We start from the raw sequence: 12,207 nt of genomic DNA, 5'->3' as shown, positions 1-12,207 counted from the left end.
CAGGTTGAACATGTTTGTATCTGCTGTATGCGTACAGTGGCCATTTATTGTTCGCTCTTGCTGTATTTGTGCTATTGCCACCCAGCATGAACATTTTTTAAATGCTGATACTGGTTTAATCTCCACAGGTAATCTGCTGGTGATAGCTTTCGTCAGTTACTTTGGGGCTAAGCTTCATAGACCAAAGGTAATATCTTTGGGATGCTTATTGATGTCTTTTGGCACCTTCATCATTGCTCTGCCCCACTTCATCATTGGACGGTAAGTAAAAAAAAAAAAAAAAAGCTTATTCTTTGTCAGATGTGAATGCAGAAATCTACAGCCTTCTCACCTTGTTATTTTATTGGTGGAGAAGTTCTGGTTTTTACAGTTGTTTCTGTCATTTCCTCTTTGGCTTGTTAGTTTATAAAAGAGTGATAATCAGCTGGCAACCAAGTAAATCTCATCAGCTCTTTGCATCTGAGCTGATAAAGTGTAGCATAATATGCAAATGTACAAATATCCGAATCCGGCGTGACACAAGTACTAAAGTTTGACAGAAAACTACCAAAGGAGCACTTTCATTAATACTGTGTAACTCATAACTTGGATGTTAGTAATTCATTTCCATTAAAAAGCTGCAGTACATAATACCTTTAAGCACTTCTATTATATTATTATTAATTATATCTTGTCTAAAGTCACAAAAATGTTGCATTTAATTTTTTTCAGTTAAACATTAAAAAAAAAGTTGTTTTTTTTATGCATGGTAACAAGAAGGAAAAAGAAAATATATCCAAACAAAACCAGAAAAAATAAAAAAATTCTTAGTCATTTATGTTTATCAGAAGTTGAAATAAATAACAAGGTCATCTTTTAATTATTGGAAAATTTTTGACTTTCATGCAAATTTTGTGAATTACTTTTATTAAAATACTTGCAGCATTGTGTGTGAAGTTCATAATGTGGGAGACATGATGATTGCAAAGTTATTCTGTTCTATTTATTTTATTTTATCTTTTTTTATTTTATTCAATCACTGGATATAGGCACTAGCCCAGGGACCCTGTAAGAATAAACAAGCTTTGACAAAAATTGTTGAATTAATTTCATTCAACCAAGAAATTGGTTTCTGAGACGTAAAATTAAACAATATAAAACAGAAAATTATTCCCAAAAAAGTAATTTATTTGTTTAAATTTATGTCATGTTAAAAAACAGGACATTCAAATTTATTAGTGGCCTTCTCAATAATTATTGAACACATATCTATTGGCATTACAGCAATCAAACCCTTAACATAAATGCTTGTTTCACTGGTATGTTGACAAATTATCTTTGAAGATGAACTCCAGATTTTTGATGTTAGAAGGCTTTACCATCACCCTACTCTTTAGTTGCCTCCACAGATTCTCTGTTGGATTAAAAGCTGGAATCCGGCTGGATCGCTCAAAAAACTTGTTAACGTTATTTTCAATGATAAGAAACATGCTGGTAAAATAAATGTAAAAAATACTTTAAATCTAAGTCAGTCTATTAATAATTGCCCTGGACCTGCCCATGTCTTGGTATCTTGATATCTTTGTGCCCAGCTACGAGTTTGAAACGTCAGTGAGATGGGTGGTGAACTCGACGCACAACTCATCTCCCTGTCAGGGAGATTCAGCGGGAGACCAACCTGGTATTTCACCTCAAGTGCCATCCACAGGTGGGCTTACAAAAAAACACAAGAAAAGCACACAGAGGCTATATTATAATTTAGATATATCTGACTCCAGTCTGCGAAGGCGAGTCCAACTTATCAATGTGGATATACGTGCTCCTGGGGAATGTCTTGCGGGGGATCGGGGAGACACCCGTTCAGCCCCTGGGGATCTCTTACATCGATGATTTTGCTACAGAAGAGAATGCAGCACTTTACGTTGGTAAGAAAAGCTTCATTATATACTTATTGGGACATTTTTTTTCAATGCTTTAAATACATCAATATTTATTCTGTGGTAAGCAACAACAACAACAACAACAGCAAAAAATCCTAAAATGTGGCACCTTTAACAGTGAACAATGTTAACTTTGAAGCGAAGCACCTTTGCTCCAAAAAACACCATGTTTGCAGAAAGCTTTGCCATGTGCAACAGTGTCGTTTTTGTTGTATTTCCGAGAATATGAGCAAAGCGATAAATCTCTCATTTGTTCTACGGCAGGAGATTATGCGCATTACTGAAAAAGAACATCCTGAGTCAGCAGATGTTTTCCACTCAAATTAGGATTTGACAAAAAGGGTTTAACCTTATTGTACATGTACAGTGAGCTTATATGTGTAAAATCAGCATTTTCATTCAAACATTTTTCTCAGTTCAGAGCAGTTATGAGGAGTTTTTCCATTTTTTTTTAATGACCCTAGGCTGTGTCCAGACCATCTCAGTTGTCGGCCCTGTGTTTGGATACCTGCTAGGCTCCCTTTGTGCCAAGATTTACGTGGACATTGGGTTTGTGAACATGGGTGAGTATAAGCACCTTTTTCAGATCATCCAGAGTGTAGTAAACTTTACTAGGTGATACAGTACCATTCAAAAGTATTTAGAACCCTTGCCTTTTTTCACTTTTCAGCCACAAATAGGACTTTATTTTAGGTAGGCATTATGTGATAGACCAACACAAAGTACATCCTTGTTGAGTGGGAGAGGGGAAGAAACATGATTTTTTTCTTTCTTCATTATGTTTCAAAAGAATATGAAAAGTGTCTTTATTTGTATTCAGCCCCTTTACTCAGTACAGATTCTACCTCTGTATAATTTATTGAGTGTAAACAGAGCTGTTCTTTGAAGGTCTCAGAGGTTTTTTTTTTTTCAGAAAACATTTGGTAACAATCAGACATGTCAGGGTTAAAGTTTAAATCAGAGTTCGGTTATAACAAACAACTCTCAGAGCATCATTCCATCTCAACATAAAAATAGGAACAGGCTTTTATTGTATAATTTATTATTAAGAAAAAATGTATTATAATGTTCAGAATATTGATTTACTAGACTAAAAGAACAACAGTATTGTCAACATGGTTTTTACTGTTTTCTTCAATGAGGGTTTCACGAAAGCATCAATAAATTTAATGATATGGCTTAATGCAGTAACAATGGACAGCTTCATGATAAGAATCACACTTCTTAATTGTTCTTAGTTGTAAGCCATTTTAAATTGACTGTTTGCCCATTTGACTTTAAGCCATCTCATAGTTATTGGGAACAAGTTTGTCATGTTGCTATTGTAGCAGCCCGCTAAAGGCTAGGCCTTTTTCTGAAGATATTCTTTGACATGTCTTTTTAGGAGAGGTAGAAATTTATTTTTTCTTATTAAAAGGTCTGTAGAAGACCTTGTCAAAGATAGACCCTGTGTTTGTATTGAAAAACACTTAGTAGAATGGAATAGGAAGTCAGGAATGCACATTTACATGTTGTTTACATGGAGCTATGAATGCTGAGAAATTATTGCTGATGCAGTTAGAATGGGTTGCATGCTAGCACTGTTGCTTTGTAGCAACAAGGTCCTGGATTCTAATCCCAGCCTGGTATCTTTTTGTTTGCACGTTCTCCATGTATTTTTTCTGGCTTACTACCACAATCCAAAAGCATGACTGTTAAAGAAATGTATCTGCCTAAATTGAGTAAAGTGGCATGGACATTTGTGTGTGTGCGTGTACGTATGTGTGTGTGTGTATTATCATATGATATATTGATCTACACAAGGTGGAGGTAATTAAGACATTTCATTCCAGTGTTTTGTACCTGTGGCACATCTAAAAACTGCAGGACTGCGGCCCTCGAGGACTGGAGTTTGACACCCCTGGCTTAGAGGGTCTAGACAATGGAGGGCTGGACAGCTGTTGTTAGCATATCTGACCTTGTTGCATCATTACTGACCATCAGTGGTCAGGTGAAAAAGACCCTATCATCCATCAAACCAATGCATATAGATATCAAATCCAGCAGTAAGTGGAGTATGCACAATTCAGAACTGTGAACAGGTGTACAGAATCAATGCCAGTCAGCTGATAAAGGAGGCTACCTGGAGGACAAAGCTCTCTGACAGGCAACAATCAAATAGAGTGCAGTGAGGGGGCAGATTGAAGAGGGTAGAAAGACAGGTGCAACAGAGGTAAGAAGAAAACCCAGCTTTTTCTGAATCCTCCTAATCCTGTAAAGGTTCTTGAATGGAATGCAGTCAGCAACAAAGACAACCTGGTCAAGTCAGTGTCAGCACTTCAAACTGTAATAAAATGTTTACAATGTGAAGAAAAGGCTATGGCTCTAAAAATTCAAGACTACTTTATTTATTTTTTGAAACTGTTTATGAAACTCTTCTGAAAATCAAAGCATAATTTGTGAACTGAGATGTTAGGAAGTCCATTGAATGAAGAAACGTTTTGCGAAATAAAAAAATACAGTGATTTGAATGGAGAGAAACAACCCTTACCGAAAACTGAAAATGCACATAAAGTTAAGTTTTCAGGGTCAATATCCACTCGCGTAAAGCTTAGATGAAAAGATGAGTATTAAGCGCAAAGGCTTTGAAAAGCTTTTCTGACGACCAGTATCATTTCATTTGATATAACATCCAGAATCATTGCGGTACTCTGTTGTAGCGAGGCTATCAATGAGACGGGTTTTGTGCTTACAAAGCATTAATTCCAAAGAGTTTAAGCTCTTTAAGTAATTTTTGGTTACTTAAGCATTGGAGACAGAAATCTAACATAATTACTACGATACATAATGACTCCAAAGATCTTTACTTTTTCTGTATTATAATTAAGATATTTTTCAAAACATGTTTGTGTTGCCAGTGTCGATATGTAATGATATGCTGTAGTAATGCAGTGGCATAAAAAAGTGTTTGCCCCTTTCCTGATTTTCTTTTTCTTTTTTTTTGCATGTTTGTGTAGTATAGCTGTTCATTGTTGGGGGGAAAAAAAACCCACAGGACTCTGTGTGAAATGATGATTTCCTCCTAAACCTACTAACTGGTTGGGCCATCTTTTGCAGCAACAACTGCAATCAAGCGTTTGTGAAAACTGACACTAAGTCTTTTCCTGCCCAGTGGAGTTTTCTTTGGAACTCTCATCTTTGCAGAATTGTTGTAATTCAGCCACATTGGAGAGTTTTCCAGCCTGAACTGCCTTTGTAAAACAATGCCACGTGTGATTCAAGTCAGGACTTTGACTTGGCCACTCCAATGTCTTCATTTTGATTTTCTTTAGCCATTCAGTGGTGAGCTTTTTGTTATGTTTTGGATCATTGTCCTGCTACAAAACCCATGTTAATTTCAGCTTGAAGTCACCAACAGATGGTCCAGCATTCTCCTACGAAAAACACCTTATGAAAAAACCTAAGCATAGTGACTTTAGATAAGCAGCTATTGCTGTCCGTCAATCTGGGAAAGGGTGATAGGTCATTTTCAAAGAATTTCAAATGGATCAGTCTGCACTGAGACAGAATCATTCAAAGAGATTAATCTTGGAATCTTTACTGCAAACCCAAATGAATGTTGTAAATAAGACTGGGCAAATGAAAAAAAACTATCAAAAACTGATAGTCATATAGAAAAGGAAATCTTCCATTAGTCTTTGCTGAAGGTTTTTAATACAAGTTATTGGATTATGTTTTTGATTTAAAACTGTTTTAATTTTGTAAAATTTTGTCATGTGTGTGAAGATGTGCAAAGGGCTTCAGAGTTAAACAGCTTTCACGAAGTTGTTTAAACGTTTAAACACAGGACACCCTATTATTTAATATTCATAACCCTGCGCAATGAGTTTCTTAAAATGTGTTAAGCAGAAATCATTTAATTTCTTTGTATGCCTTTTTACGCTGTGTTTCTCCAACATAGACACCATCACCATTACACCAGCAGATGCCCGATGGGTGGGTGCCTGGTGGCTGGGCTACCTCATAGCTGGGGTCATAACTTTGCTCTCTGCCATCCCGTTCTGGTTTCTGCCCCGATCTCTGCCCACAGCTGGTTCTAGGGTCCAAAAGATGGGCACTCAGGAGGAAGCAAGTTTCATCAAGGACACTCCCCATCCTAAGTACAAGTATCAAGCAGAGGAGCACAGCAGTTTTGTAGAAATGGCTAAAGGTGATGATGGGTAGATTGTTTTGCTATTAGTATCAACACCTGAAAATGTTGAACTTTTCCAATCAGCAGTTTTTCCCATGTTGTTGTTAATCTATCTACTATATACTTTTGTGAATAATTAGATCTACTTCTTCACAGACTTTATTCCAACCCTGCGAACTCTTCTTGGACACCCCGTGTATGTGATCTACTTGTGTGTGGTCGTCATCCAGCTGAACTCCCTCATTGGCATGGTCACGTACAAGCCCAAGTACATCGAACAGCATTTCAGGCAGTCTGCCTCCAAGGCTAACTTTCTCATGGGTATGGCGTATGTACTAAAACGTTGTTGGTTGATTACAACTGGGTAAACATAACTGAGAAGGAAAGTACATTAGCCTTGTCAGTGATCAAGCTTATTTGCTTAAAAGCTCCACCCACTTGATGCACTCTGGTCCCTGCTTGTTCCTGCTCTCACTCCCTGTGTTCTCCTATAAGTCTGTGTTTCATTGTTTTGTCATTGCATTATCGCTATCAACTCACCGACTCTGTTTGTCTACATTTGGGTCCCATCAACAACCAAGCATCTTGACAGAAGAAACCAGCCAACAGAGTTAATTTTCTCAGAAATGGATTATTTAGGAACAACTGATAGGCTTTACATTGACACTGTGGCCAAGCACTGTTCAGCTGACAGGCGCTTAAATGTGACGGTTGATTGCCTTTAAGCTCTTAATGACCGGACTCCTCACTAATCCTCTTTGGGGTTTGTGGAGCTGTTGGGGATGAGGGGTGCAACCTGGTCCATCCAATAGACTTGGCTGAAATATACTTCAATCCACTTCGGTTACATCACCTGCCAATCTGCCTCGCATCCATGTCAGAACCAGTTTCCATTCTTGCTGCTGCTTCATCCTCCCAACACTGATGCCACCACCGCAAGGACGACTACACTTCTTCTCCTGGGGATCTGGCTGTCACCTCCAATCCAGGCTTCTCTGGGAAGTCCGACTGGAGAAGCTCAACTGATGTGTCATCAACCTTTTGACCAACAGCTGGCACCACGCTTTACAACCTTAAAACCTGCTCTTTGGCCCTGAAAACCAGCAGCTCCAACACCCGCTGGAGCACCAGTTGCCTGTCTGTCGGCGGTAGCAGAAATTCCTCTGTCAGCAGCAGCCTCTGCATCGGCTGCAGCAAAACCAGCAGACCCTGCAGAATCCTCCTCTCGGGTACCACACTGCAGAGCTCCATCATGGGTCATTTGCATCTCCAAAACTTCTCCGTGGATGCCCGGAGCTTCTGCGTAGATCATCTTCTCCAGAACCAGAGCTACTTTGTGGATTGTCTTGCCCAGCTCCTGAGCCTTGGCTTGGGTCCCAGTAAGCTGTCATCTCCAGGAATCCTCATGGGGACATTGCTGTCATCTGGTTTACCTCAAAGGCCTTTCAGCTGTTGGTCTCCAGAGATTCAGCTGCTCTGCTGAACTGCGGGCTCCAAGGTTTTCTGTCGTCTCAAGACTCCTGACTATTGTTGCTGCCGGCCATCGAGATTTTTTGGGGGGGTAGGGGGGCTTCTAGTGTTGTTCATTAGTTTTCTGTTGCCATAGTTACTCTACTAGAATTGTACTATCAGTGTTTCCTCCATGCTCCTTTATGCCATTTCTCTCTCTCTCCCTTCCTCAGCCTTCTTGTCTGCTCTCCTCTCTCACTTGCACCTGGTTGTCAGTCTGCCACCTGTTGCTTGTCAATAATCAAATTCCTCTGTTTAAAAGCTCCACTCAATTAATGTTTGATTCTTTTGGTACCTTCTCACCATCAACTTGCTTCCTCAGTACTCATTCTGACTTGTTTGTAACGTCTGCAGTTGTTATAAGATCATAAAGTTGGCTCAACATGTTAAAAGCTGGTCAGTAATTATAAGTGTTTTATTGCTGTAATTTCAATGAAGAGTATGAAGAAAGTTTTTGGTTGAATGAAACTGATTTCAAGCCTAAATTTGTCAGAGGAATTCATTATTTTGACCTTAGCTGTGTATCATAATTCATCCCAACAGCGGCCCTGACAGCCACAGTTCCAGCTTTGTGAATATGAGAACTGCTCTGCACATGAAATGAAATACTTAATGAAGTTCAGAGAATAAAATGAGAATATCTAGGCTCATCTGGTCTCATCAAGGGAGATGACTGCACTGCCCGAACTGGATGCATATGAAAGAGAATCAAAAATCAGTAACCACAGTTAATGACGTGAGCAGATCAAAGACAGTCTCTTTGCTCTCATGTTAAATGGAGGTATCAGAGCACAAAATAAAAAGCAGTTCAAGTTCTTTTTCACGGCTGCTTGGGTAGTCATAGTTTTCCACTAAAAGTGCCTCAAAAATAAATTGCATTCTTGTGCTTACTTGCTGTCAAAAATCACAATTAATCATATTTTGAAATTTTGCATTGAAATAATAATTGATCATTATTTTCAGGTGTGATCAATATCCCTGCTGTGGCACTGGGGATGTTTTCTGGTGGTCTGCTGATGAAGAGGCTGAAACTGAACATCATGGGAGCAGCAAAGTTTGCCTTTTGCACCTCCTTGATTGGATATGTCCTGTCAATGTTCTTTTTCACAATGAGCTGTGAGAACGCCAAAGTAGCCGGAGTGACGGTATCATACAACAAGTAAGTCTCAATTATGTCAGCTAATGGTCAGAATTATTAGTAACCTCCCCCCCAACCTTTCCCCTGATGAACTCACACAAAACACTTTATGTTTCCATGGAAATTACCATTATAAAAATAATAACTTTAATCATAAAGCACTTTCTTACTAAGCGCTGAACAGTTACAAGGAGTACAGATACTCCAAAAGGAAGAGAAAATCTCCACAAAGTTTGATCGGTGGATATTGTAAAAAATTATGAAATAAACAATTAAAATAATACGGCCAAAACTAAAAGCCCTCCTCTGCTTTTTTTACTTCCAGGGTAAATCTGACAATTAATTTGTCCTTAAAAATGCACCTAAGCATGAAATGAACTTTCACACCAGTATTAAATAATCAATCAGTGTTGGACTTTATATCAAAACAGCAAAAATATACAGAGGTGTCGTTACAGAGGCTAATAATTCTAACCTTAGTTGTAGGTAAAGCATTCAGGGGAAATAGGAAGCTGTGGTTTTAACAAAATCTAGTTTGTGTAGCTTGGATTTATTTAGACAAATCAACTATGTGTCTAAATACATTGATAATTAAACTTCTGTTTAAATCTTTCCATTAACACCTATTACAGCTACAGTTAAAATACAATGGGTCATACTTTATAGAGTTAATTCATCAATTAAAAGGAAAAACAATTACAATGGCTTTATCTAACCGTTGGCTCAGCAGTGGCCACTGGGTGTTGTCTCTTGAGCTGCTCATCATGTAATGTGTTTGTGCTGTAACACAAAATGAAAAGCTTAAAAAAATCATCAAAAATGTCACAATACTTTGGCCTATGAAAGCTTTTGTAAACTGGGTCTTCTGACAGTGAAGCTGATGCTTTATCTGCAGTGTGTGCTTCGAAAGTTTAGCTCAAACAAAAGCAATCACTGACTGGAAATAAAAAAAATCCCATGAAAATCACATGTCTTCACATGTGATAACATCTTGATAACAAACACACACAATTCTGAAAAACTCTGACATTGATGGATTAGTATCATCGGTGTCATTGATTTGGCAAGTATTAAATCTGTTAAATTCTTATTTAACAATTTTTATGTTTAGTTTGTAACATTGTCTTTCTATTCTCTGTCTTCCAGTGTGGATAGTGTATCCTATGACAACCACTCACTTATCATGCCCTGCAACTTGAATTGCTCTTGTTCATCGAGTGAGTGGGACCCAGTCTGTGGTCAAAATGGCATCACGTATGTCTCTCCTTGTCTGGCTGGATGCAATACTTCCACAGGCTCGGGGAAAAACACAGTACGTTTGCCCACTACTTATGTGGTATTGTATGTAGAGCAGCTTTAGGTGCATTTTACTTATCTCTATCTGCAAGTATAGGTTCTCAAAGGAACAAAACAGAAAGCTGTGCTTTGTACTCTATGTTCTTATTTAGCCTGTGTTGTTGAGAGGATGTATATCCGTATGTGTTTGTCCTGCTTTATGTGCGACTGTGTGTGTCTCTCCAGCTCTTCTCTAACTGTAGCTGTGTCGGTGGGACTGGTAACTTTACGGCCGGGACAGGTCAGTGCCTCAACAAGGAGGACTGCGACAGGATGTTTCCGTACTTCCTAGCTCTCTCTGTCATAACTTCCTTCATCATCTCGCTTGGTGGGACTCCAGGATACATGTTTCTCATCAGGTCAGCTTTAAATTTATAGTCCGACGGCAAAAAGCATACAATTACTAATTGTGGTGGTTATAGCTGGTTGCACGGTTGACTTGCAGTAAGAACGTTCTGGGATTGAATCCGATCTGGACTCCTTTCTGCATGGGGTTTTGCATGTTCTTCCCATCCAGGTGTGGGTTCTGCCTGTGTACTCTGACTTCTTCCTACAGTCCAAATACACGACTGTTAGATTTTCTGGTTTTGCTAGACTGCCTTTAGGGAAGAGTATGTGTATTCTGTCCAGTGTCTGCTGAAAATACAAGTGATTTATTTATTTATCATTTTTATTACTGCGCCCTGCTCGACACACCACCCACATGTGTACAAGTGTGTGTGGTTGTGAGCGTAAAATGTTGTTAGAGGTTATTAGAATACCCAGTATTGTGGAAAACAAAAAAAATCACACAATGATAGTAGATGAATATGGAATCAGAGTAATTTGCAGATAAATATCTGCATGTCAAATTTCTTTCTTGTAAAAAGTACTGCTTGCAGTTAAAGTTGCTATTATATTGAGCTGATTGACGAAAGATGGCCACACTAATAAGAGTGCTATTAGTGAAAAGAGGAAAAAGTACTCCAAAACGCAGCTTTTGGAGTAGGAAAGTCAGCCAGGATTTTGGCAACGAATGTTGGATGTTCCCAAGTTACCATGAAAGCCAGAGGAGGTGGAGAAAAACAAGATCTGTTTGTAATTTCTCTGGTTTAATAGTTTGTTTCTTTGTTGTACCTTTAAGCACTGAATGGTTCCGTATTTTTCTCCTGTAGCCTACTTGATTTGAAAAACAAAAACATTACCACAAAGCTTTTTATAACATCTCCGTCTTATCTGCGGTTTGTTTTTTTTCTGTATTAATCAGACAATTTCTAACTGAGCACCTTTCAGGAGTTTTGATCACATATTCCTTTCTTAATCATATATTAAAATGTCAATATATGATTAAAGTAAAAGCATCATATACTGATATTCTATATTTTTAGTACAGAAAAGACTATATATTTTCAGTTATCGTACAGAAAATGTGCCATTATTTCTCTTGAAGGCTCACTTTTTTTTTTTTTTTTTGTGGTATATTCAACAATGATTCAATTATTTGTGTCTTACTCCATTCTATTTATTATGCACACAGAGAAGATCTGGCCTTTGTCATGACATTATGTAATAAGCAGCAAACCGCAGCCACTGAGGTACTGAGCTACTTTCTGCCTGGTATCTTGTTTGGCATAATCTAAATCTAATAGAATGTTATTTTAATCATCCAGTCTGTACACAGTGTCCTGTAACTGCTTTATTCATTCAACATTCATAACGGACTTTGGTAATCGTTCTTTCATTCACTTGCAAAGCATCTCCGTGTTGTTTGTCTCTTTGCACATTTAATCTATTTTTAAATATGAATATCACTGAAGTATCTGGACTTTAGCATAAATAAAAAAAAAAAAAATGATTCAGTCATATTTGAAGTGTTAGTAACTGGGATAGGAATATTTTTCGGTTCTGTTAGAATTAGAGTTTTGATTTAACATGAATGCACCATAAATATTTCTGTTAATTAAATATGACCAAAGCCAAGGTTGCCCTCTGCAGAGAAACAGCGATTCTGTCTAGTGTTGGGGTTTCATTGTCAGACGATCTAAGCCTCTACCAAACTAACTCCCTACTTTGAGAGGTTAACATCTAATCATCTCTCCAGCCAGCAGGTTCTGCGATTACTAGTACAGCTGCCAAGTTTTACCCTGATCTGAATC

The 12,207-nt window shown here is 38.1% G+C and overlaps 1 protein-coding gene and 1 long non-coding RNA gene across 2 annotated transcripts in view; one reads left to right on the top strand and one right to left on the bottom strand.

The window, feature by feature from the left end:
• LOC122832064 (solute carrier organic anion transporter family member 1C1-like) overlaps positions 1-12,207 on the top strand; it is a 35,770-nt gene that overhangs the window by 16,196 nt on the left and 7,367 nt on the right. Inside the window, exons 4-12 of the mRNA XM_044118428.1 lie at positions 129-261; positions 1,572-1,687; positions 1,758-1,904; positions 2,384-2,482; positions 5,860-6,108; positions 6,247-6,411; positions 8,563-8,758; positions 9,884-10,049; positions 10,259-10,431. Of these exons, the coding sequence (XP_043974363.1) occupies positions 129-261; positions 1,572-1,687; positions 1,758-1,904; positions 2,384-2,482; positions 5,860-6,108; positions 6,247-6,411; positions 8,563-8,758; positions 9,884-10,049; positions 10,259-10,431 (1,444 nt within the window). The remainder of the gene's footprint in view (positions 1-128; positions 262-1,571; positions 1,688-1,757; positions 1,905-2,383; positions 2,483-5,859; positions 6,109-6,246; positions 6,412-8,562; positions 8,759-9,883; positions 10,050-10,258; positions 10,432-12,207) is intronic.
• Positions 1-12,207, bottom strand: part of LOC122832067 — a 47,229-nt gene that overhangs the window by 31,284 nt on the left and 3,738 nt on the right. The window lies entirely within an intron of this gene.

This window comes from Gambusia affinis, linkage group LG06 (genome assembly GCF_019740435.1).
Source record: "Gambusia affinis linkage group LG06, SWU_Gaff_1.0, whole genome shotgun sequence".
Classification (NCBI taxonomy): Eukaryota; Metazoa; Chordata; class Actinopteri; order Cyprinodontiformes; family Poeciliidae; genus Gambusia; species Gambusia affinis.
Note: the sequence above shows the minus strand (reverse complement) of the source record. Positions and strands in the feature narration are given on the sequence as shown.